The 27,370-nt window shown below is 44.9% G+C and overlaps 2 protein-coding genes across 2 annotated transcripts in view; one reads left to right on the top strand and one right to left on the bottom strand.

The window, feature by feature from the left end:
- The window catches only part of LOC140720517 (uncharacterized), a gene marked incomplete at its 5' end in the record, with an annotated part of 422,150 nt that overhangs the window by 175,156 nt on the left and 219,624 nt on the right, over positions 1 to 27,370 (bottom strand). The gene's annotated exons all lie outside the window — the stretch shown is intronic.
- Positions 1,660 to 26,342, top strand: LOC140720510 (uncharacterized). Its single transcript, XM_073035354.1, has 10 exons — positions 1,660 to 1,815; positions 2,960 to 3,041; positions 4,551 to 4,717; positions 11,771 to 11,942; positions 12,522 to 12,585; positions 24,356 to 24,442; positions 24,922 to 25,092; positions 25,183 to 25,353; positions 25,509 to 25,676; positions 25,961 to 26,342. Exons 2-10 carry the CDS (start codon positions 3,032 to 3,034, stop codon positions 26,340 to 26,342), a joined length of 1,392 nt encoding a protein of 463 aa, XP_072891455.1. The 5' UTR covers positions 1,660 to 1,815; positions 2,960 to 3,031.

The raw sequence follows: 27,370 nt of genomic DNA, 5'->3' as shown, positions 1-27,370 counted from the left end.
GGGCCATCTGTGTCACATCTAGCCCATCTGGGTCATCTGGGTCATCTCGATCAAATCTGGTCCATCTGGGTCATCTGTGTCACATCTGGCCCATCTGGCTCATCTGGGTCACATCTCGTCCATCTGGGTCATCTGGGTCATCTGGATCAAATCTGGTCCATCTGGGTCATCTGTGTCACATCTGGCCCATCTGGCTCATCTGGGTCACATCTAGTCCATCTGGGTCATCTGGGTCATCTGGGTCACATCTGGCCCATTTGTGTCATCTGGCCCATCTGGGTCATCTGGGTCACATCTGGCCCATCTGGGTCATGTGGGCCATCTGGGTCACATCTGGCCCATCTGGGTCATGTGGGCCATCTGGGTCACATCTGGCCCGTCTGGGTCACGTGGGCCATCTGGGTCACATCTGAGTCTGTTGAGACTTCAGTTTTCTGCAAAGGAACAAAAAGTTCCTGAATTAAACTAAATGAAGCAGTCTGGATCCTGATTTGCGCCCTGTGACCGGCCTCTCAATGAGCTTGTGGGAGACGCTAATGGGATGAGCAGTGACATCGGCGGGTTGCAACAGTCGTAGATCGGCCCCACACTGAAGAACAACCTGAACCAGGCCTGAAATTGTTCGGCGAGTGGGGGATGGTGGGAAATACAGAAAGGAACCGCAGAGGCTGCGTTCAGCTTCTGATGATTGAAAACATTTTCTGGACGGACTGCTGTGTATTCCGTGATATTTCATTACAACCCCCGGGGAGGTGTTCTTTGTGAAATAAATTCCAAGCTGTGAACTTGATCTCCACTTTGCTCTGCGAGCTCCGCCCCGATGCTGTCTGGCGTGGAATGAAATCAGCTTAAATATTTCTCAGAACAAAAGGACCCTATTCCTCTGAACTCGGCCCAAATCCTTTAATGGCTTTCTGAAATCACTTCTCTCAATATTTCTAGTCGCAGAGAACTTGGGTGAAATTTGAGTAAGCTTGGTGAAAGGAGAAAGTAAGGAGGCAGGAGAGACTGTGGTTGCTCGGCGGATAGGTCGCCTCGGGACTGACCCTGCGCCAATTTAACCCGTTCCATGCCGGATGTTCTCCATTTCTCCATCTGAATCCGGTCTCCTCCAGACATTGAACCCCGGGTCGCGTACAATAAATCTGTTCCAAGATTTTCTCAGGATTTCTCGATTCAGGGGAATTCACTAACATTCATTTATTAACTCTATCATTGAGAGATTATTGTATTTCCATCTTACATATATAGTTGTATGCGTTTGGTTTAATTGCAGCAGAAAGTACGCTCCCTGTACCTGAACAAGTGAGGGGAGTTTCAGCTGAAACTCTATCCATTTCAGGCAGTCTTTCTTACACAGAAGGCGGATCTCAGATTCTCGCAGAACCCAGGCTGGATCAAATTCACAGCCTGGGACTCGCTGAGCCAAACAGAGAAACTCCACCCCACTGGTTGCGGTGAAAGAAAACGATTTCCATGGAAATCCGGACAGAAAGGTTAACGCAGCCTGTTTGTTTCCTCTTTAGGGTTGCTACATGATCCCACTCCCGCCTCCTCCCGCTGTCAGACCCGTCCTGAGCCAGTGAGAGTTAGTGTGACCCGGAACGCGGCCGTCCAGCTCTACCCCGGCTCACCCGGCCCTGTCAATCTGATGAGCGACGGACACATCACAGCCGAGTGGCCTCGGGAGCAGCAGCTCCGACTCAACTCTCCGTACAGGGTGAGAACACCGGTGCAGGAACATTGTCGGTCACCCGGGTAGTCAGACTGATTTCCCGGGACCACACTGAACACTGTCCGGTTACAACATCAGAGGTAAGTGTTCTCTATGATTCTGTACCATTATTCAACATTTACAGCGAGGCTCCGCTTCGGTCGGGATCGGGAGTGAATTTAGTGGGAGGAGGGAGTCCTGACGTGTTCATGTTAACGAGTCAGTTATTGTCCAAATGGATTCAGACAAACGAGGTCTTTGCCGTCAACCACAAATACTCTCCAGGGTTGTCTCTAACCAGTGCGAGCAGAAAGCATCTTTTACCCTGGTAGTGACATGCGAAATATCCCACCCGTCACCGATCTCTCTGAAACAAGAGAAGATCAGCAGATGCTGGAAATCCGAGAAGCAGACACAAAATGGCGGAGGAACTCTGCAAGCAGGGCAGCATCTATGGAAAAATAAAGTGCAGTCTCCTTGGAGTCTACAGGTAATGTTCTTTACATCGCGCCATGTAGCAGAAAGGTTTAAATAACATATTAAACTTCCTTCACATTTGAACACCAGTGCCTTGTCGAACCGGTCTGGATTTGATTTCAGCAGAACGGCCGCTCCCTGTTCAGAAGAATGTGCAAGGACAGTGCACGGACACAGAGACCCTGAACACTGTTTCTCACAGAACAACGAGCCGTGCCTTCCAAATCAGTCAATCGTTTGGCTCCTTCCCCTTTCCATTCCAGTCCTGATGAAGGGACTCGGTCCACAATATTGACTGTCCATGGATGCTTCCTGACCTGCTGAGTTCCTCCAGCATTGTGTGTTGCCATGGTTATGAGAGATCCACGTAGGACAGTGAGAGGGGCAACTTGTAAGACACGGCACACAGTATCCACGTTGCCATAATATTCTTGGGGAATTAAGGTGAGAATAATTCAGCTTCCGATGTTTTTTCCTATACTCATTCTACATGAAATGTTCCTTTGATTTCTCTAATTTTCTTCAACAGATCTCTTGTTTTTTTTTCCAATTTTGTTGGTTTCTTCAGCTTCAATGCAACGCTTCGTTAAGAGAGTTTCCTTATATGTTCTTGCTAACTTCTTGAACTTTGTCTACAGTTGGAAGTATTTGTTCCAATCTCCATTTACTCCCTGGAATGTAGGAGAGTGAGCAATGACCTTACAAAAGTGTTTTAAATTATCAAGGGCAGAGTAAAGGTCGCACTCTGTTTTATTTGTGTAATTTCAGGTCATTGCCAGCAGGCGGGGCTTTCTTCCACCCGGACGGCAAACAAGAGGATGACACTCAACCAAAGTCAGAATGGACACAGGTATGTTCATTGGGCTCATTGTCATTAAAGCTCTGTCCTTCTGGTACACGTGAGGTCAGATCACCAGTAGTTCAGAGGAATAAACTTCATCGATTAAGGGGCAGAGAGAAAGTACCATCAAGCGGGGTCATTGATCTGACTGATAAAGCGACCTTGGGCACTGGAACAATTCACTAGCTCCAGCGCAGGTATCTAACAAGGAGATGGTCGAATCACTCCGCTACCATGAGGGTGTGGGCGGAACTCAGACAGGAATACAGCAGCGAGCAAGGTAACAGTCCAGGGAACAGACAGAATTTCTGTCAGTATTTGGTACATCCTGATGTGAGATATGCCTTCAACAGCCAGTGGTTGAAACAAATGTTGCTTTCTCTTTTGGAAGGGCAATGGTGAGTTCTCCCCGGATTTTCGGGTTGTTGCACAATGGAGGTGAGGATAGTTTCCCGGTGTCTGTTTCTGTGACCGAAATTTTAAACAGGGAATCAGGGGTGGGTGGTGGTGGCTACTGAAATGACATTGGCGAACAGGATTAAAGAAAAACAAAATGATAAGCAGAGAGGGCAGCGTACAAAATCTGGAGGAACTCAGCAGGTCAGGTAGTATTGTAGAAAGAAATTAACTATCGACGTTTCGGTTAGAGGCATCTTAATCGGAGAATTTGTTCATTGATTTCAGAGATGTCTTGGGCACATAAGAAAGAGTCAGGACTGCTGAAGCATTATTCTGGCTGAAGGTCTGGACCAGTAGAGTCCGCAAGGTTCACTGTTTCACCATGCGCCGTGTGTGATGTAAATAAATCAATAATGAACTATGATGCAAAACTCCATGAGTGGAATGATTCGTCGATTTACAGAGTTGGCGGAGTTCACTAAATTTGGGACTGTTGTCAAAGTGTTGGTTCCAATTACAAACACTGTAGAAATATGAACAGAGAATCACCAGGTACAGGTAATTAGGGCAAATGTGAGAAGTTGCACTTTGGGAGGTCAAGTTCGCAACGATGTGCACGGTGAATGCGGGAAGCGTTAATAAGATTGATGTACGGACGGGTCTTGTGATGGATATGCGCAGCTCCCTGAAAGTGGCAACACAGTTGGTAGTGTGCCAACGATAAGTTGAGGTATTTGTTACAGATGGGTAATAACTGGATGAACTTTGGTTAAGAGACATTTTCAGTTTTGTGCACAAATCTGGTAACCACATCACGAGAATGATATGAGTGTGTGGACAGGGTGCAGACGAGTTTCACCACAAATCCCAGAGGGAATATGCTTATGGTTAGAGGGTAAAGTTTAAGGGGGCTTTAGGATGCATGTTCTCCACAGAGAGTAATCAATGTCTGGAATGTGCTGCCGAGGGAGGGACTGGAAACAGATACCCAGCAGCATCTGAGAGGGCGGGAACAGACGGACATTGGCCATGTTCCTGAAGATGGGATTGGTTTAAACGGCATCGTGTTGGCATACGCATGGTGCACTCTACTATTTTATGTTCTGTGACTGACTACAGATCTGACTCTGCAATCTCCGCCTTCCTGTCAAATTGTGAGGATCACCACCTGTTCCGGTTTGACGAGATTCTACACGGAGCGACTGGAGCAGGCGATTGAGGAGGGCGTGGAGGGAGTCGGCTTCATGTTAACACATGATCATCATTTCAATGAGCGGGAGTATCACGTAAGTGGAAGGAACATAGATTCAGTGTAGATTCTACTGAATCAATCACAGACCGACAGAACAGGCACAACGGCACCATTGGGCTATGACAATCCTGCAATGCTTGGGGTTAACATCAAGAAAAGAGTTTACATCTGCAGAAACACTGAACCTATATTCACCAATACAATCCTCTATCCAATTGTCGGAACACATTCATTTTTAGACGGGTTAGGATACAGACAATGATTGACAGGTGACTTTAGTAAAATGTCACTTGACGGATATTGCAAGTGGATACGGGACCACTTTACATCACTGTTTTTGGTATCAGATCAGGTTCCCAGTGTTCAACCTTAATGCCTATTCACCAATCTGTGTTCTCCTGATGACCCACGGGATTCCCACAAATCAAATATATAGTGAGCTATTTCTCATCTCATTTCTCGAGTCTACTTTCACCCTGATTTGCAATTGACCAGGCCACACTGATTATCGTCTCTCATTTGAACTACTGACCCTTTTTTGATCAATATCCGAACATGCCTCATGTTTCTGTTACCTTCTGTTTCTTGTGACTATTCCAATCTGAGTTTGTAATTACTACAGCATATACTGTTAACACCTGGAAGTGCAGCATTAGAATAGCTAACACCGAATTACAAATGGTCCTTGTGCTACTGGAGTGCATTCACCTAATGCCACCCAGATTGAATTTTAGTGAAGAGCCACACACCATACTGAACACCACATTCCACGTGAGGCAGCTGACAATTTCAATCCAAACCTCTTAATCAACATTACCACCAGTTGGCTTTGGTCTGTCACACAGGCACAATAGTTCTGAATTTGCTGTCTGCTCCTCACTGCCAATTCCCAGCCGTAGGCTGACACTGTTCCCCATCTCCCTCTGATCCCGGCAGGGAAGTGTAAACCTGCTGGGGATCACCAGCAGTTACCCCAGGGAAAATCAACAGCGACCCTGCCATACTTTGACCTACCCATAGTCATCAAACTCTACAGTACAGCAACAGACTCTTCTGCTCATCTAGTCCACACCGACCTGACATTCATCTGAACACGTTCTGGAGACGCACATAACTCCCCCATTGAATGAACTTATCGAAACTGATCGTAAATGTTCAAATCGAATGTACATCGACTAATTCCAATGGCAGCGCGTTCCACGCCCTCAGCAACCTCTGAGTGAACAAATTCCCCTTCATATTATGGAGAAGGATAGGACTGGACCCAGGGTTGAGATTTTTGATTGGAGAAAGGCTAACATTGAGGAGATGCTAAAGGATTTAGAAGGAGTGGATTGGGACAGTTTGTTTCATGGGAAGGATGCAATAAAGAAATGGAGATGGTTTAAAGATGAAATTTTGAGGGTACAGAATCATTATGTTCCTTTTAGGTTGAAAGGAAAGGTTCAACGTTTGAGCGAGACATGGGATGTTGGAAACTTGGTTAGGAAAAAGAGAGATATCTAGAATAAATATCGGCAGCATAGAGTAAATGAGGTTCTCGAGGAATATAAAGAATGTAAGAAGAATCTTAAGAAAGAAATTAGAAAAGCTAAAAGAAGATACGAGCGTGCTTTAGCAAGTAAGGTGAAAATAAATCTGAAGGGTTTCTAGAGTTATATTAATAGCAAAAGGAAAGTGAGGGATAAAATTGTCCCTCAGAGAATCAGAGAGGACAGCTATGTGTGGAGCCAAAAGAGATGGGGGAGATTTTGAACAATTTCTTTACTTCGGTATTCACTAAGTAGATGGCTATTGAATTGTGTAAGGTAAGGGGAACAAGTAGGGAAGTTATGGAAACTAAGACGATTAAAGAGGAGGAAGTACTGGCGCCTTTAAGGTATATAAAAGTGGATAAATCTCTGGGTCCTGGCAGGATATTCACTAGCAGGGGCTCTGACAGAAATATTTCAAATGTCATTAGAAACGGGGATGTTGCCGGTGGATTGGCGTATTGCTCATGTGGTTCCATTGTTTAAAAAAGGGTTCTAAGGGTAAACCTAGCAATTATAGGCCTGTCAGTTTGACGTCAGTGGTGGGTAAATTAATGTAAAGTATTCTTAGACAAGGCCTTTGACAAGGTTCCGCACGGAAGGATAGTTAGGAAGGTTCAATCGTTAGGTATTAATATTGAAGTGGTAAAATGGAAACAACAGTGGCTGGATGGGAGATGACACAAAGTAGTTCTGTCAGATTGGAGGCGGGTGATTAGTGTTGTGCCTCAGGGATCTGTATTGGGTACAATGTTGTTTGTCATATACATTAATGATCTGAATGATGGGGTGGTAAATTGGATTAGTAAGTATGCAGATGATACTAAGGTAGATGGCGTTGTGGATAATGAAGTAGGTTTTCAAAGTTTGCAGAGAGATTTAGGCCAGTTAGAAGAGTGGGTTGAACGATGGCAGATGGAGTTTAATGCTGCTAAGTGTGAGGTGCTACATTTTGGTGGGAATAATCCAAATTGGACATACATGGTAAATGGTAGGTCATTGAAGAATGGAGTAGAACAGAGTGATCTAGGAATAATGGTGCATAATGAAGGTGGAAACTCACGTGGATAGGATGGTGAAAAAAGCTTTTGGTATGATGGCCTTTATAAATCAGAGCATTGAGTATAGGAGTTGGGATGTAATGTTAAAATCGTACAAGGCCAAATTTGGAGTATGGTGTACAGTTCTGGTCACCGAATAATAGGAAAGATGTCAACAAAATATGAGAGAGTACAGAGAATATTTACCAGAATGTTACCTAGGTTTCAGTACCTTAGTTACAGGGAAAGGCTGAACAAATTAGGTCTTTATTCTTTGGAGCGTACAAGGTTGTGGGGTGACTTGATAGAGGTATTTAAAATAATGAGGGGGTTAGATCGAGTTGACGTGGATAGGCTTTTTCCATTGAGAGTAGGGGTGATTTAAACAAGAGGACATGATTTGAGAGTGAAGGGGCCAAAGTTTAAGGGTAACACGAGGGGGGAATTCTTGACTCAGAGAATGGTAGCGTGGAACGAGCTTCCAGTTGAAGTGGTAGAAGCAGGATCGGTATTGTCATTTAAAGTAAAATTGGATAGTTATATGGACAGACAAGGAATGGGGGGTTATGGGCTGAGTGCGGGACAGTGAGACTAGGTGAGAGTAAGCGTTCGGCACGGACTAGAAGGGTCGAGATGTCATGTTTCCGTGCTGCAATTGTTATATGGTTATTTTGCCTTTCTCCTGTCATCGTTACCCCAGGACCTCCAATTCCAGACCCACCCAACCTCAGTTGTAAATGCCTTTTGGCACTTGCTCTGTCTATACCTTTAATGAACTTGTATACCTCTATCACATCTCTCCTGGTTCTCCAACACTCCATGGAATAATTTCCTAACCTATTTACACTTTCCCTCGATCGCAGATGCTCATGTCCTGACAACAATCTTTAAATTTGTTCTGCACACGTTCAATTTTATTGATATCCTTTCGAGAGGGAGGTGCACAAATTGCTTCAAATTAGCCTGTGCTACATCAATTTCGACATGATATCCCAACTTCTGTATTCAATATTTTGATTTATGAAGACCTATGTCCTAAATGCTTTACAACGCCATCTAACTTCGACAACATTTTCAAGAGATTTTTCATCTGTATTCCCAGACACTTCAGTTTCACCGCACTGTTCAATGTCCTACCTCTCAATGTCTTAGTGTTATCGTGGTTTATCCTCAAAAAGTACATCACCTCACACGTGTCTTCATTAAATTCTGTCTCCCAATCTACATTCCACCATTTCTAAACTGTTCCACGTCCCACTGCAATCTCTGATAACCTTTCTCGCTCTTATAGCCTTGGTGTCAACCAGATTTGATGACCCAGTTTAGAACGTTATCATCCAGAGCGTTGATACATATGACAGACAACAACAAGATCCCTGCCGCACACCTCTAGTCATAGAGTCAGAGAAGCATGTCTCTGCTGCCACTCTTAGCTTCTCTCGTGAATCCATTATCTAAACTAGCATACTCTCATGTCATGAATGCCAAGCCACTTAAATCTTATTGACAAAGCTCCCATGATGGACTTCGTCAATGGCCTAGCTGAAATCCCTGTAGACAACTTCCACTAACTTGTTTTCATGATTTGCTTGGTAAATTCCTGGAGAAGCTATAAGATTGGTTAGATGGGATCTACTAGGCACAAATCCGTGTTGACTATCCCTAATCAATCCTTGCCCATCCAAATGCTCATATTCAGTCCCTTAGAGTACCTGCCGGTAACTTTCCCATCACTGGTGTCAGTCTCACCAGCCTGTAATTCCCTGGCTTATTCTTACAGACTTTCAAGCAGCAGAACAACATTACCTATCCTCCAATACTTCCGCATCAAACATTTAAAATATCTTTACTGAAGCACACGCAATCTCTGTTTAGCCTCAAACGAGGTACGAAGCAAAGCCCCAGGGATGTATCTACCCTAACCTGCTTCAAGACAGTAAATATCTCCTCTGTAATCTGTATAGAGTCCGCGATCTCACTGCTGATTTGCCTCACTCTAACTACTCTGTATGTCTCCTGACTAAGTATAAATTCAAAAAAATTGATTTAAAATCTCCCGCACTTTTTCTCAGCTTCATGCATAAAGGCCCACTCTGAACTTCAAGAGGACCAATTTTGTTCTGAATATATTTGATGAAGAGTTTGGTATTCTCCTTTCCCTTGTCTGCTAGCGCAAACTCATGCCGTACTTTAGCCCTCTTGTTTTCTGAATTAGTAACTCTTGCATTTCTTTTACTCATCAAGTGCCTCATCTGATCCCTCGAGCCTGTACTTATGATGCGCTCGGGGCCTCAATATCTCTCAAAAACCTAGGTTCCCTGAATATGATACCCTTGCCTTTTAATCTGTCAGTAAGATTCAATCTGTACTTGTGGTCATTCATGCATTCAAACTTTGTACTCTCAAAATATCAGTTTTGGAAGCCTCACACCTACCAAGCACATCTGTTACCAGAAAGCAACCAATCCCAATCCATTTCGTCAGATCCCTTCCGATGCTACTGAAGTTGGCCTTTCTCCAATTTAGATTCTTAACCCGAGGGCCAGCCCCATCCTTGCCCATAATGATCTTTAAACTAATGGCATTATGATCACCAGATCCCTGCACACATGCTTGTCACCTGCCGTATCTTGTACCCTGATAGAATTCCAGTATGTGCTGTTTACAGGCACGAGCGCAATGTATAGATTATGGAAACTTCCCTGGACATATTTGACAAACACAATCCCATCGAGCCCTTTAAAATGTGGATATCACAGCCAGTAAATGGACAGTTAACATTACCTACCATCAGAAGCCGATGTTCCTTGCAACTGTCTGTGATCTCTCTGCAAATTTGATCCTCTAAGTCCCAGTAACTATTGGGTGATGAACAATGTCATCCCATTAACCTGGTCGTTCCTTTCTCATTGCTCAGTTTCACCAATGTAGGCTCAATAGATGAGCTCTCCAGTCTGTCCAGTCTGAGCAATGCAGTGATATTTTCCCTTAAGCGACCACTCCTTCTGTAATCCGACCAGGTCTGTTGAATCATGTCTAACGCTACAGAACCCTGGATTGCTGAAAAGCCAGTCTTCACCAATTCCAACCAAATCACATCAATAGTCGCCATCCTGTAATTCAATGTGTTGATCCATGCGTGAAGCTCATCTTCCTTTCCTACAACACTCTTTACATTGAAATAATACGGATTTCGGAAAAAAAATAGCTTCATGATGCTCATCCTTTAGCTTCCTGACTTTCCCACACAACCGCTCCATTATCCACTCCGGTTCTTCATTCCCCTGCTCATATTTAACACATCCCCACTCCCTATGCAGCGCTAACAAACCTTCCCCCATGGGTATCAGTCCCCCTCCAACTCGATTTCAAAACCAACACGTCTGTCCAAGTCCCAAATTCCTTGGAAGAGAGCCCGATCATCCCAACATCTGAAGCTCTCAGTCATGCACCATCTCATCAGCCACACGTTAGACTGTATTATCGTCCTACCTCAGGCCTCACTACTACCTGGTACGGATAGCGATCTTGAGAACACAACCCTGGGGGTCCTGCGCTTTGGCTTAGCATCCATGAACACACATTGCAGGAGCTCCTCACACTTCCTGCTCTTACGTCATCCGGCGAATCACCCTGACGTTAAGAAAGTTTCAGACTCGATGCGAGAGATCCCCGAGCTTAACAACACACCATCCAGAAATCTTGTTGTCGTCAACAGAATCCCCAGTCTGTTTTCCTAACCGCAGAATTCGCCCTGTTAATGCAGCTCACTCTTCTCAGTCCTTCTGAGTCACAAAACCAAACTCAGTGCCAGAGGTATAATCGACATGGCTTTTCTCTTCTAGGTCATACCCGGAAACAGAAAATTTGTTCTGTTATAGAGGGGCTCTCTGCAGTGACATATTCTGATTTCTCCCTCTTGACAGTCACCCACTTACCTGAGTCCTGCCCCTTGTGTATAGCTCCATCCTTGTACATCCTGTCAGTCAACCTCTCAGCCTCCTGAATGATCTCGGTTTCATCCAGCTCCAGCTCCAGTTCCTTAGCACAGTCTGTAATAAGCAGCAGTTGGATGCACTTCTTCCAGTTCTACTTGTCAGGGACACTGGATTTCTCCTTGTCTTGCCACACCCTGTAGGAAGAACATTCCACTATCCTGCCTGGCATTCCCACTGTTCTAACCGTAAAAACGGGAGCTAAAATATTACCCAAATTCTAGCTAAAGCCTCACTGGACCGTCTCTGACACTAAGCCTCAATTCTCCACACTATCTCTGGCTCACTCACCCTATGTCTGCTCCACTTAAACATTGCTAAGTGATAATTACTGCGCAATCTGTGACACAGAATGTCCGGACTGACACCTCTCGCTTTTTAAAATTCTTTCTCCCGCTATGAACACTTCAATGGCTGTTAGCGATCTGTGTCGAGCAGAAAGTGCTGGGACTGTCCATGCTCAGGGTAGATTTGTACCCATCTCTCCGCTCCTCAATATATTCCCCATTCTTCATTACAGAGCGTGACTGAGTTCGCGGAGAAGGGAAACCGAGCGGCTGCTTCCAAACTCCTCCTGGATCTGGTGATGGAGAAGGGCACCGGAGCCCGGAGGGTGATGTGGGAATCCTTTGTGAAACTACACCATCATTTACCGAAGCTGAGCAGAATATTGAATGAAATACGGGAACGTGGTACGGTGAACAATACACTATGTGTTACAGATGTAAATGCTAATGAATTTACAGTATTACAAAGAACAGACTTCATGCAGGTTAATCTGTTTGAACAGGTGACGGCCAGTTCGCCTACATGGACACTTAGCGGGGTTTATCTGAAGTGCCCGTGCGTCTGAAAGGTAAGCGATGGAACGGAAATCTCAAAGTCTTTCTTTTACTCTGAGAGTCTGAATACCTGTCTTTCGTGATATGATTAGAGACTGTCTAAACATGGGAGACATTTTTTGTTGCTGTGGCTGGAGGACATGTAACCATCTGTAATTTCCAGAACACCTTTTACCGTCCGGGTCTTCGGCTGTGCACCTGGAGACATCTATGAAATTTAACCCCTTACTCAACCCTATACACCTGCCTTCTCACCATATCTTTTGATGCCCTGACCAATCAAGACCTTCTGCCATAAATATACCCATGGACACGGCCTCCACTGCAGTCTGTGGCACAGCATTCCAGCATTCACTGTTCATTGGTAACAATAGTCCTCCTTACCTGTCGTAAATGTTTACCTCTCAATTTTGATGTTGTGCCTTTCAGTTCTGGATACGCCCACCACAAACATCCTGTACATATCCACGCTATCTGGTTTTTTCAACATTCAGTAGGTTTCAAAGAGATTACCACCCCCCACCCCCTGCATTCCTGCAAATTCCAGTGATTACAGGCCCAAAGTTGCCAAGACGCTTCTCCTATGTTAACCCCCTCCCCCATTCCCAGAATCATCAACGTGAATCTCCTCTGGACTCTCTCCAATGACAACACATCCAGTCTGAGATATGGGTTCCAACATTGTTGACAATACTCCAAGCGTGGCCTGACTACAGTCTTATAAAGGCTCAGCATTATCTCCTTGTTTTTTTATTTTCGATTCCCTTTGAAATAAATGCCAAAATTGCATTTGCTTACTTTGCTACAGACTCAACCTGTAAATGAACCTTCTGTGAATCTTGCTGGAGGACTCCTAAGTCCCTCTGCACCTCAGGTGTTTGGCCCTTCCTCCCATTGAGATAATGGTCCGCACTATTGTTCCTTTAACCAAAATGCATTTTCATACATTTCCCAACACTCTATTTCATCTGCTACTTTTTTTGCCCATTCTTCCAATTTGTCTTCTTTCTGGTACAATCGCATTGCTTCCTCAGCACTACCTATCCGTCCACCTATCTTTTTATCATCCGCAAACTTTGCCACAAAGGCATCAATTCCATTATCTAAATCATTGATCAAACAATGTAAAAAACTGCGGTCCCAATACTGACCCAGAAGAACACCACTGGTCACAGGCAACAAACCAGAAAAGGCCCCTTTTATTCCCACTCGCAGTCTCCTGTCTGTCAGCCATTCCTCTATCCATGCCAGTATCTTTCCTGTAACGCAATAGGACTTTATCCTGTTCAGCAGTCTCATATGTGGCACCTTATCAAATGCCTTCTAAAAATCCAAGTAAATGGCACCCACTGACTCTCCTTTGTTCACCATTCCTGTTATTTCCTCGAAGAACAGATTTACCAGGCATGATTTCCCTTTACAGAAACCATCCTGACTTTGACTTATTTTGTCATTAGTCTCTTGGTACCTCGAAACCTCAACCTTAATAAGAGATTACAACATTTTCCCAACCATCGAGGTTTGGTTAACTAGCCTATAATTTCCCTCCTTTTGCCTTTCACTCTTGTTAAAGAGTGGAGTGATATTTGCAATCCTCCAGTCCTCCGGGACCATGTCAGAATTAAGTGAATTTTGAAAGATCATGACCAATGCATCGGTTATCTCTCCAGAAACCGCTCTCAGGTCTCTGGGACGTAATCCATCATGCCCTGGTGACTTATCCAACTTAAGACCTTTTCGTATGCCGAGTACTTTTTATTTTGTCATAGCAATGACACTCAATGCTACTGCCTGCTACTTAAGGACCACTGCACACTGCTGACGTCTTCCATAGTGAACACATATACAAAGTACCCATTAGGTTTATCTGAAATTTCTTTGTCCCCAATTACTATCTCACCAACATCATTTTCCAGTGGTTCAATTTGAACTCTCAACTCACTTTTACTCTTTATATTACTGAGAAAATGTTTATTATCCTGCTTTATATCATTGGATTGCTTGCCCTCATATATCATCGTTTTCCTTCCTATAGCTTGTTAAGTTGCCTTGTGTTAGATTTTAAAACGTTTCCTTTCATCCAAATTTCCTTCACTTTTGAAACATTATATATGCCCTTTCCTTGGCTTTTATGCGGTCCTTAACTTCCTTTGTCAATCACCGTTTCCTGCCCCTGCCGCTTAAGAACTTCTTCGTCTGTGGACCGTATCTATGCTGCGCCTTGTGAACTATTCCCAGAATCTTCAGCCATCTATGTTCTGCCGCTATTCCAGCTAGTATCCTTTCTAATCCACCTGGCAGAGCTCCTCTCTCATGTCTCTGTAATTCGCTTTATACCATTGCGCTACTGATATATGTAAGCTATGCTTCTCACTCTCAAATTGCTGTTTGAATTCCATCATGTTCTGATCACTGCCACCTAAGGTTCCTTTGCATTAAGCTACCTATTAATATAGATTAACACCCAATCTAAGATAGCCTTTTCCTGAGTAGTCGCAAGCACAAGATACTCTGCAAAGCTATCACGTTGGTATTCAATAAATTCCCTCTCTTGCGAGCCAACACTTTAAATATGCTTGATTTTCCTATTCCCCTTGCATATTGAAGTCCCCCATTACAATAGTGTCATTACCATTATTACATGCCTCTTCCAGTTCCTTTTTCAATCTCAACCCCTCCTCTTGGCTACTATTCTGAGGCCCTAATATAATTTTCATCATGTTTATTTTCACCTTTGCAATTTCGGATCTTGACCCACAAAGATTAAACAAGGATTGAACCCCATATCATGTCTTTCTAAATATATAATTCCATCACGAATCAACAGAGCCACACTACCGCCTGAGTCGTCCTGCCTGTCCTTCGATACAAAGTATGTCCTGTGATCTTGAGGTCCCAACTATGGCCACGACTCAGTGACGCCCACAAAATCAAAGCGACCGATGTATAATTGCACCAAGTGTTCGTCCACCTTGGTCCGAATGCTACGCGCATTAAATACAACGCATTCTGTTCTGCATCTGCGCCCTTTTGAATTACATAAGAACATAAGAGATAGCAGCAGGAGTAGGCCAATCGGCCCCTCAAGCCTGCTCCGCCATTCAACAAGATCATGGCTGATCCAATCTTAACTCTAGTTTTCACCGAATCCCACAAGGCAACAATGCCAAACAACGGGGCACCATGCCGCCCATTTTATTTTATTATTCATCCCGCCCAAACCCATGTGATCACCCGGGGAAAAAAAACCGAGTTGCCAGTTGAGGAGAAAAAATCTGGAAAATTCCTCTCCGACCCATCCAGGCTATCGAAAACTGGTCCAGGAGATCACATGGCTGATCTAAACCTAGCCTCATGTCCACTCATGTTCACCGTATCCCCTAATGCCACTTTTATCCAGAAAAATGTCTATCTCAGTTTTGAATTTATTGAGTGTATTAGCTTCCACAGCTCTCTGGGGCAATAAATTCCACAGCCCCACTACCCTCTGAGAGAAGAAATTTCTCCGCATCTCAGTCCTGGAACGGCATCCCCTTATTTTAAGATTATACCCCCTAGTCCTCGTTTCACCCATCATTGAGAACATTCTCCCCGCACCCACCCGATCAAGCCCCTTCACAATCTTATATGTTTCAATGAGTTCGCCTCTCATTCTTCGGAACTCCAAAGAGTAGAGTCCCAATCTACTCAACCTCTCATCATACATCAACCCACCCATCTCCGGAATTAACCTAGTGAACCTTCTCTGCACTGCCTCGAGAGCCAGTATGTCCTTTCTTAAATATAGACACCAGAACTGCACGCAGTACTCCAGGTGTGGTCTCCCCAATACCCGGTACAACTCCAGTAAGACCTCCCTGTTCTTATACTCTATTCCCCTAGCAATAAACGCCATCATTCCATTGGCCTTCTTGACCACCTGCTGCACTTGCATACTAACTTTTTGTGTTTCCTGCACCAGGACCCCCAGATCCCTTTGCACAGAAGCACTTTCCAGTTTCTCTCCATTTAGATAATAACTTGCTCTATTATTTTTCCTGCCAAAGTGCAAGATCTCACACTTGTCAGTATTATATTTCATCTGCCAAATGTCTGCCCAATCACTCAGCCTATCTATGTCCCCCTGCAGGGTTTCAATGTCCTCCGCACTCATTACACTCCCTCCCATCTTTGTGTCATCAGCAAACTTCGATACGTTGCACTTAGTCCCTTTCTCCAAATTATTAATATAGATTGTAAAGCGTTGGGGTCCCAACACCGACCACTGCGGAACACCACTAGTCACCAACTGCCAGTCTGAGAATAAACCATTTATCCCAACTCTCTGTTTTCTGTTAGAAAGCCAATCCTCCACCCATGCCAGAATATTATCCCCAATCCCATGATTTTTTACTTTAAGTAATAATCTTTGGTGTGGCACCTTGTCAAATGCCTTTTGGAAGTCCAAATACACCACATCCACTGGTTCCCCTTTATCTACCTTATATGTTATGTCCTCAAAGAACTCCAACAAATTTGTCAAACATGACTTCCCTTTTGTAAAGCCAAGCTGACTTTGTCCTATTAAGCTATGTTTATCCAAATGCCCTGTTACTGTTTCCTTAATTATCGATTCCAACATTTTGCCAACCACAGATGTTAGGCTAACGGGCCTATAATTCCCAGCCTTCTGTCTATTGCCCTTTTTAAATAAAGGAGTTACATTAGCATTTTTCCAATCTGCCGGGACCATTGCCGAGTCCAGCGAGTTTTGAAAAATTATCACTAATGCATCCACAATCCCGACCGCCACTTCCCTTAAGACCCTTGAATGCAAGCCATCCGGTCCAGGGGATTTATCCACCTTCAGTCCCATTAATTTATCAAGTACCATTTCCTTGGTGATTTGAATCGTAGTTAGCTTCTCTCCCCCTAGAGCCCCTTGTTTATCCAGTGTTGGGATATTTTGAGTGTCCTGTACTGTAAAAACTGATACAAAATATTTGTTCAGCGTTTCCGCCATCGCCATGTCCCCTACCATTAATTTCCCGGTCTCATCTTCTAGGGGACCAACATTTACTTTAGCCACCCTCTTTCTTTTTATGTAACTATAAAAACTCTTACTTTTATGTTTTTCGCCAATTTACTTTCATAATCTATCTTCCCCTTCTTAATCAATCTTTTTGTTATTTGCTGCTGATCTTTAAAAGCTTCTCGATCTTCAATCTTCCCACTAGATTTAGCTACCTTATATAACTTTCTTTTTAGTCGTATACTTCGCTTTATTTCTTTACTTAGCCACGGATAACTATTTTTTCTTTTACACCCTTTTTTCTTCAGTGGAATATATTTTTCTTGATAGTTGTAAAATAACTCCTTAAATATACACCACTGATCAAGTACCGATCTACCCTTTAATCTATTTTCCCAATCCATTTTAAGCAATTCCGCTCTCATACCATCATAGTCTCCTTTATTTAAGCTCAGTACGCTTGTTTGAGAACCAACCCTCTCATCCTCTAATTGAATATGGAATTCGACCATGTTATGGTCACTTATTCCAAGGGAATCCTTTACTAGGACATTTTTTTATTAGTCCTGTCTCATTACACAGGACCAGATCTAAGACTGCTTGCCCCCTTGTCGGCTCAGTAACGTATTGTTCAAGGAACCCATCCCGAATACACTCAATAAACTTTTCTTCAAGGCTGCCGTGTCCGACTTGATTAGTCCAGTCAATATGAAAGTTAAAATCCCCCATAATTATAGCTGTTCCCTTATTACAAGCCCCAACTATTTCCTGATTTATGCTCCGACCAACTGAGTTACAGCTGTTTGGAGGCCTATAGACTACTCCCACCACTGCTTTTTTCCCTTTACTATTTCTTATTTCTACCCAAATTGTTTCATTATCCTGATCCTTTGAGCCAATATCATTTCGCTTTATTGCAGTGATTTCTTGCTTTATTAACATAGCCACCCCACCTCCTTTTCCTTCTTGCCTGTCTCTCCTAATTGTCGAATACCCTTGTATGTTTAATTCCCAGTCCTGGTCACCCTGCAGCCATGTTTCCGTAATTGCCACAATATCATAACCATACGTAATTATTTGGACCATCAACTCATCAATTTTATTCCTAATACTACGTGCATTCAAATAAAGGACTTTCAAATATGTTGGACACATTTCCTACCTTTTCCTTTTGTACAACTTTACGCTTATCTCCGTACATTCTTTCCCCTCCTGACACATTCTGTCTTTTTATCCCTCCACTTTTACCTACATCCATTACCTTCTCCATTGTCTTTTTAATTATTTGCTCTAGAATCCTCCCCCCCACTAGTTAGTTTAAAGACCTCTGTGCAGCCCTAGTTATATGATTCGCCAGGACACTAACCCCAGCCCGGTTCAGGTGAAGCCCGTCCCTCCGGAACAGTTCTCTCCTGTCCCAGTACTGGTGCCAGTGTCCCAAGAAACAAAACCCACTTCTCCCACACCAGTCTTTGAGCCACGCGTTTATCTCCCTAATTTTATTTCACCTAGCAAAATTTGCTCGTGGCTCAGGTAATAATCCAGAGATTATTACCCTTGAGGTTCTGTTTTTTTAATTTGACCCCTAGCTGCTCATATTCCTGTAACAGAACCTTCTTCCTTGTCCTATCTATGTCATTAGTACCGACGTGTACTAAGACAACTGGATCCTCCCCCTCCCACTGCAAGTTTCTCTCCAGCCCAGAAGAGATGTCCTTAACCCTGGCACCAGGCAGGCAACATAGCCTTCGGGACTCTCGCTCTCGGTTGCAGAGAACCCTATCTATCCCCCTGACGATACTGTACCCTATTACTACAACATTTCTATTGACTCCCCCCTCTGGAATGGCCCCCCACTCCACGGTGCTATGGGCAAGTTGCTCATCCTCCCCACAGTCCCCGCTCCTCCGCTCACAGGGAGTTAAAGCCTCGAATCTGTTGGACAAGAGCAAGGCCTGCATCTCCTCCAGCCCTACCCCCTGGATTCCCCTACTTGCCTCACTCATAGCCACACCATCCTGTGCTTGACTGCAATCTACATTAGTTAATCTATTAGGTGTGGCTATCTCCTGGTACACAGAGTCCAGGTAACTCTCCCCCTCTCTGATGTGTCGCAGTGTATGAAGCTCGGACTGCAGCTCATCAATATGAAGCTGGAGTTCCTCGAGCAACAAACGCTTGCTGCAAATGTAGTTGCCGTGTCCCTCAATGGGGTCTACCTGTGTGAATTTTGCCTGTGTGGTGCATTTCAACACTTCGATCTGTCTGCATTTCAACCTAATCATGAGCTTCTCCTTCCTTACATTCATGTTACACCTATCATCTACTCTTGAGCTTGTTGGCGCATCCTCAGCTCTATCATCCTGGTTCCCACACCGCTGCCATGTTAAAACACTCCCAACAGTTCCAGTAAATCTGTCCGCCGTAATATTGGTCCCCCTCGTATTCGTGCAATCCATCCATTTTGGACAGGGCACGCCTGTCCCAGAGGTTGTCCTAATTATCCAAAAACCTGAATCACTGCCCCCGCTGCAATTCTTCAGCTGCTCATTTGTCTGCCACCTCATTCTATTCCTACGTTCACTATCGTGTGAAACACACAACAATCCCGAGATTACTATGAGTTCCAGCTTCTCAGCTTCCTTCAAGACCACCTCCTGTTTTTCTTCCAGTGTCATTGATACCAATATGTGCCATGACCGCTGGCTGCGCACCCTCTCTTTTCAGCATATTGTGGACGTGCCCAGAAACATTTCGGATCCTGGCACCTGGGAGACAAAGTACCATCTGTGCCCCTTTTAATGTCCACAGAATCGCCTACCTGTCCCTCTGACTATAGAGTCCCCTATTACTGCTGCCATCCTTTTCAGTTCCTACTGTACTGGGCAACATCAGGGAATTGCCTGAATTCATGTACAAGCTCCCTGGAGCAGAGGAGACTGTAGAGGTGTGGTAGGTGTGTATAGCCTGAGTTCATGTACCAGCTCCTCGGAGAATAAGAGACTGTAGAATAGAGCGGGGTGTGTTACATCGCGACTGGTCCAGCCTGGAAAATGAAACAAAAATAATCTTCCTTTTCTGTGGGTCAGTACTAACTGTTTAAACTTAAATGATTGTCAAAAGTATCGGGTCCATTATGAAACATAGAAACATTGAAAACCTGCAGAACAATACAGGCCTTTTGGCCCACAGATCTATGTCGAAAATGTCCCCACCTGAGAAAGTACCTAGGGTTACCCATAGTCCTCTATTTCTCTGAGCTCTATTTACCTGTCCAGGTTCTCTTAACAGACCTTATCATATCCACCTCCACCACCATCGCCGACAGCCTATTCCACGCACTCACCACTCTCCGTGTAATAAAGTTAACCCTGACATCTCCTCTGAACCTACATCCAATCACCGTAAAACTGTGCCCTCTCATGCTAGCAATTTCAGCCCTGGGAAAAAAGCCTCTGACTCTCTACGTGATCAGTGCCTCTCATCACCTTATACACCTCTATCAGATCACCTCACATCCTCTGTCACTCCAAGCAGAAAAGGCCGAGTTCACACAACCTATTCTCATAAGGCATGCTCCCTGGTCCAGGCAACATCCTCGTAAATCTCCCCTGCACCCTTTCTATGTGTTCAACATCCTTCCTGCAGTGACGCGGCCAGAATTGAGCAAGGCATTGCAAATGAAGACTGACCATGTTCCTGTATATCTGCAGCATTACCTCTCGGCTCCTAAACTCAGTTCCACGGTGTTCGAAAGCCAATGCACCGCATGCTTTCTTAAACACAGAGTCAACCTGCGCAGCAGCTTTGAGTGTCTTAAGAATTTAGACGCCACACTGCCAAGAGTCTTTCCATTAATGCTATATTCTGCCATCATATTTGACCTACCAAAATGAACCTCTTCACACTTATCTGGATTGACCTCCATCTGCCACTTCTCAGCCCAGTTTTGCATCCTATTAATGTCCTGCTGTACCCTTTGACATCACTCCACAACATTGACAACACATCCAACCTTTGTGTCATCAGCAAATCTACTAACACATAATGCACGGTGTGTTACACCGTGACTCGCTCAGCTGCGGAATGAAGACTCTGTGGCTCAGTACTGACAGCTTAAACCGAAAGGAATATCAGCAACATCAGATCCGTTATGAGAAAAAAATGAACTAAATTGCCCATTGCCCCCCTCCACTGTTACCCTCTGCAGTGTTGCTTAGTTCAACAGAAGCTGAGCAGTGAAACCACCCGCTCCACACAACACTCTCCTCTCCAGAATCACGTGTGCACTTGGTGCTCGCTGGAACACCGGGGAATCAGGAAACTACAAACGGAGGGGCGAGTGGAGGCTTTACTAGCGAATCTGAATCAGATCAGAAACGTTTCTGTGCCATCAGTCATTTTCAGACACTTTGTCTCTGAGCTCCAAACAATGTCTTCAATAAGTTTTCTTTTGTTCCATGTTCATCAGATCAGTCATTGACAACCTATTTCCTCAGATGTTCGACAGAAACACACGGAGACTCTGCGGGAACAAACTGAAAAACTAAGAGTGAACACGATCCTGATGAGGGAGAAGGTGAAGGTTTTCCAGCTGGTTCATCGATACCCTGAGCTCACGGTCATTTCTACTGTTCGAGATCGGACACTGGTGGAACATGAGCTGCTGGCAAGAGGCAGAGACCACGAGGAGTGGAGACAGAAACATCTCTGCAAAGACTTGGAGAAAATCCACATTGCTCATCTGTTTCAGAATCGTTACTCACATAGTTTTCGGGAAAAAATGAAAAGAACTTCAGGATGTTCGGCAGCAGTGGCCGGAGTCCCGGGGATCGGGAAAACAACAATGGTACAAAAGATTGTTTATGACTGGTCCACAGGGAAAATATACGAACAATTCCATTTTGTATTCTTTTTCAAATTCCGAGATTTAAACTCCATTAACTGTAGAATAAATCTGAGGGAATTGATTCTGGATCAATATCCTTACTTTGGGAATGTACTGAGAGATGTGTTGAAAAACCCAGAGGGTTTACTGTTTATTTTTGATGGTTTAGATGAATTCAAACACAGAATCGATTTTGCTGACAGTCGGAGAGACACAGAACCCAAGCACCAGTGCCCAGATCCCGAGTGGTAGTGTGAAGTGTCGGACATCGTGTACAGTTTAATCCAACACAAGGTGCTCCCAGGGTGTTCAGTGCTGGTGACCACCCGCCCTACTGCGTTACATTTATTGGAAAAGTCAGAGATCAGCATCTGGGCTGAAATCCTAGGATTTGTTGGTGAGGAACGAAAGGAATATTTCATCAGATATTTTGATGATCAGACGGTGGCAGAAGCTGTTTTCAAATACGTGAAGGAGAACGAGATCCTGTACACCATGAGCTACAACCCCTCCTACTGTTGGATCCTCGCTCTGGCACTGGGCCCCTTCTTCACACAAAAAGTCAGGGACCCGCAGCGAGTTCCCAAGACCATCACCCAACTCTATTCCTACTATATCTACAACATCCTGAAAAACCACGGCCGTGAAATTGAGAACCCCCGTGAAGTGTTACTCAGGGTTGGTCAGATGGCCTTCAGAGGAGTGTCCGAGAAGAAGATTGTGTTTACGGGTGAAGATTTGATCAACTACAATCTGCAGCCTTCCCAGTTCCTGTCCGGGTTCCTGATGGAGCTTTTGGAGAGAGAAGATTCTGCCCGGAGGTATCCTGAAATTCCTAACTGAAGCCCACAACACGACAGATGGGCGATTTCAAGTATTTCTGCGTTTTGTTGCTGGTCTCTCCTCCCCAATGACAGCTCGGGGCCTGAACGAGTTTCTGGGTCCATTTCTTCACCAAACAACCTGCCGGGTGATTGACTGGGTGAAGGAGGAGGTTGAACGCCAGATTGGAAACGCGAGGAGTGAAGCTGGTAAAAGGAGCCTCCTGAACACATTGCACTTCCTGTTTTAGTCTCAGAATCGTGGACTGGCTCAGGCTACACTGGGATCTGTGGAAAATCTTTCATTCAGTGAAATGTCACTGACCCCGATTGACTGCGCGGTCCTGTCCCATGTCATCGGGTCCTGTGATACAATAATAAACCTCGATCTGGCTGGCAGCCACATTCAGTGTGAAGGAATCCAGCGGCTGGGACCCGGGCTGCACAAGTGCCAGGATTTGAGGTAACTTGATTTATCGCTCACTCTGAACTGTGAAACTTCCATTGTGATTTTGGCAAAGTTGTAGTAAATCCGATTGTGAAGAATTGTGTAAAATGACCAGGGGATCGGTCCGCATTTCCCCAAGGATGAGAGGTTTTGTGTTTCGTTGTTAAGGGGTGTGGAGACTTTAGATTAGTAAACAATGGCCATTTGTTTAATGGTAGTAAATCACGGGAATGGCCGTGACTGCAGCAGGTTGGTCAGAGTTTCACACACCCTTCCCGGTGAAGGACAAGAGATCGTCAGAGGACTGTCCCTATGAGAAGGAAATAATTATCATTATGAAATTGTCCTCCACTGCCCTTCCCCGCGTGTGACTGTCACCATCAGTCCACCTGTGTGACTGTGCTCACTACCAGATACCCAGACCCCATGGGTGCATCTGTTCTCCCGCCTGTGGGCCTCAGTTCAGATCCAACCCTCCCGTGCAATCCCTCGTCTTGTTGGCATTTCTTTTCCCATCAGTATCCTCCTATGGGATCTCTCTTTCCCATCCCTCTTCCTCTTGTGGGATCTCTTCTCCTTCCTCCTGTGGGACCACTCCTCTTTCCTCTTCTGGGATCTCTCTTCTTTCCTCACGTGGGATGTCTCCTCTTTCCTCTGAGGGACCTCTCCTCCAGTCTTCTCCGTGATCTCTCTTCCTCAATCCCCATCCTCTTGCAGGGTCTCTCTTCCTATCCCTTTTCCTCAGGTGGGTTCGCTTCCACCATCTCCCATCGACACTTTCCCATTAACAAATCTTCCTCACTGCGGGACTTTCCCCCATCCTTCAACCCCGCCCCTCCCGACCCTCCCACGTCTGGAACACGTTTCTAACTATTGGTGAATGACACAGAATATGTGGAGTTTACAGTGTCACGCTGACAGACAAACTTACTGACATTCGGTAAATACCCTGGAGCTGGGCAGTGAGGAACATTGACGGTGATGGGAACTCCGACCGGTGATTTACTGACTGTTTTAATTTTTTCTGAAATATCTGAGTGAGAGAAATTCCCTCAGACACACGGGTTGAATCACTTTGTTCATCAATTTGTTTAGACTTGGGCGTAATGAACTGGGAGATTCTGGAATGAAACCGGTGTCGGCGGCACTAAACAACCTGGAGTGTAAAATAGAGAAACTGCGGTAAGTACGGGACTGTGGGAGATTGTGTTTACAGTCACTGGGTGTCTGACACTGAACACTAACGAGATATGTAGTTGTGTTACTGATGAACACTGGGGATATGTACCGTCTCCTGTCTCGCTCTGTCCTTCACCCCGCTCTCTCTCATCTCCAGGCTGAGCCATGTCGGTGTCACAGATTCCGGTGCCAAGGATTTCGTTTCCGCACTCAATACAAACCGATCACTTACGGAGCTGCTACTGAGTGAAAATGACCTGGGAGATTCCGGAGTGAAACTGGTGTCTGCGCTCTGAGGAATCCGGAGTGTAAAATACGGAAACTGGGGTAAGTACCAGACTGTGGGAGATTGTGTTTACAGTCACTGGGTGTCTGACACTGAACATTAATGTGATCATTTACTGTGTTACTGATAAACACTGGAGATTTGTACCGTCTGCTGTCTCTCTGTGTCCTTCTGCCTCACTGTCTCTCATCTCCAGGCTGGAGAGAGTCGGTCTCACAGATTCTGGTGCCGAGGATCTCGCCTCCGCACTCAGAACAAACCCATCACTGATGGAGCTATACCTGGGTGATAATAAGCTGGGAGATACCGGAGTTAAACTGATGTCTGTGGGTTTGAGGAACCCGGAGTGTAAAATACAGAAACTGCGGTAAGTAGTTGCGTTACTAATAAACACTGGGATCTGCAGCGTCTCCTTTGTCTCTGTCTCCGTCATCCTCACTCTCTCTCTCATCTCCAGGCTGGAGAGAGTCGGTCTCACAGAATCTGATGCCGAGGATCTCGCCTCCGCTCTCAGTACAAACCCATCACTGACGGAGCTGCAACTGAGTGATAATGAACTGGGAGATTCAGGAGTGAAACTGGTGTCCACGGCTCTGAGGAACCCGGAGTGTAAAATACAGAAACTGGTGTAAGTACCAGACTGTGGGAGATTGTGTTTACAGTCACTGAGTGTCTGACACTGAACATTAATGTGATCAGTAATTGTGTTACTGATAAACACCGAGGATTTGCTCCGTTTCCTGTCTCTCTGCGTCCTTCACCCTCGCTCTCTCTCATCTCCAGGCTGGACAATGTCGGTCTCACAGATTCTGGTATCGAGGATCTCGGCTCCGCTCTCAGTACAAATTTATCACAGACGGAGCTGGACCTAGGATGGAACTCTCTCACAGATCGATCTGTCCCCGGTCTCCGCCGCCTCATACTGACTCTCCCCAGTCTGGTGTGGATCCGGTGAGTGTTTCTGTTAATGTTCGATGTGATAAAATACAGTCTCCTGTAACTGATACTGTTGTGTAATCTGTTTATTTCATCTTTATTCCTCCATCTGTTTCAGGCTGGGTGGGAATCAGTTCAGTGAGACCGGGAGGAAGGAACTGAGATCTCTGCAGGAACCCAGAGCTGGACGAAGAGTGTGGACCGCGTGAACCTCTGAATGTGTGAACATCCCCGCCCACGAGATGAGGACACTTTGGCCGATTCCCCCCTCCCATTTAACTCCCCCCCTCCCCTTTAAGTCCCGACCTTACCTTTCATGGCCGTGCGCCAGTTTTAAATCCCAAAGGTTTTGACAGAATTGGCTCCCGGATCGCTTCTCTTATCGCGGAGCGCGAGACTGGAGCCAGTCGCGTAATTCCGCCTCCTGTCCAGCAGCGGCGCTGCTTTCGCCGGATATCTGCGTTCGATACTCCCCACGTGAGATGGGGAATTACGCGAGGATGGCGGGTTTCAGTCCGGGACGCCATTGATGACATTAAGAAAACCCTCGACTTTATCTTTGAAGAGGTGAACACCCTGAAGTCTGATGTCGTGCAAATCAATGGGCCTTGTATGGACCACGAAAAGGTAATTCAGACTTTGGAGCTGAGGCCGAGCGTTATTGGAGAAGGTGGAATCTGAAATCCTCGACATTCCAGAGCAAAGAGATGAAAATATTAAAAATAAAGTAACTCAAATATGCGAAGCAGTAACTCCGGAGTCCAACGAGGAGATTCGACGACGCGTGGATGCTGTCCATCGTCTCGGTCGGATAAGAGGAAATAAGAATTCAAGGATAAGAATGGAGGAATTCAAGGGGGCGGGCGGTATATATTTGAGGCAGGGTTTAAGGGTCGGCCCAACATAAGATGCCTCGGTTGACCATTATTCGATTTTCAAACAGAACCACGAGTGATCTGGAATGCAAACAATCCAGAAAAGATGAATACTTGCTCTCGCAGAGGCTGAGGTTCGCCGAGGACTTGACTGCAGCTGATAGGTTGGCCCGACAGAAGCTGTGGCCGCTGGTGGAGGCTACTAGAAAAGATGGGAAGCGTGCTTTGTTTGCTGGTACTCGAGCTTTCATTGATGGAAAAGAGATCCGAGCAGAACGGTAACATGTTGTTGTGGCAACTGGTCTACTATCTCTGCTAATATTCCAGTCTGGCCTTTGTTTATGTAGGACTGGGATAGTTTTTTATACTTTTATTATTAGAAATGAAGATATTTTTTCTGTGTATATATAGTCTCTCATGAGACTGTCTTTCTCACTTTTTTTCTCGTTAATGCCAGGGGACTTAGTCACACTGTTAAACGTAAGGCTTTATTCTTGTTCTTAAACCAGCATAAACATGTGGATTTCTTTTTAATCCACGAGTCACACTCTGTGACTGAAGACATTAAACTATGGAAATCCCTGTGGAGGAACGATGTTTGGTTTTCACATGGTTCTGGACTTTCTGCTGGGGTTCCTATTCTGATGTTTAACTTTAAAGGAGATGTTTTGCAGTCTGAGGCTGACACGAATGGACATTGTTTGGTTCTAATTGTTCAATATTGTGGTAACCCTTTTCTTATTTCTAATATTTATGGATATAATATTATAAATGATAACGAAAGATTACTTGAGATTTTTCGAAAGAAAACGTTTTGATTATTGGCTCTCTAAA

This window comes from Hemitrygon akajei, unplaced genomic scaffold (assembly GCF_048418815.1).
Source record: "Hemitrygon akajei unplaced genomic scaffold, sHemAka1.3 Scf000044, whole genome shotgun sequence".
NCBI classification, from domain to species: Eukaryota; Metazoa; Chordata; class Chondrichthyes; order Myliobatiformes; family Dasyatidae; genus Hemitrygon; species Hemitrygon akajei.
Note: the sequence above shows the minus strand (reverse complement) of the source record. Positions and strands in the feature narration are given on the sequence as shown.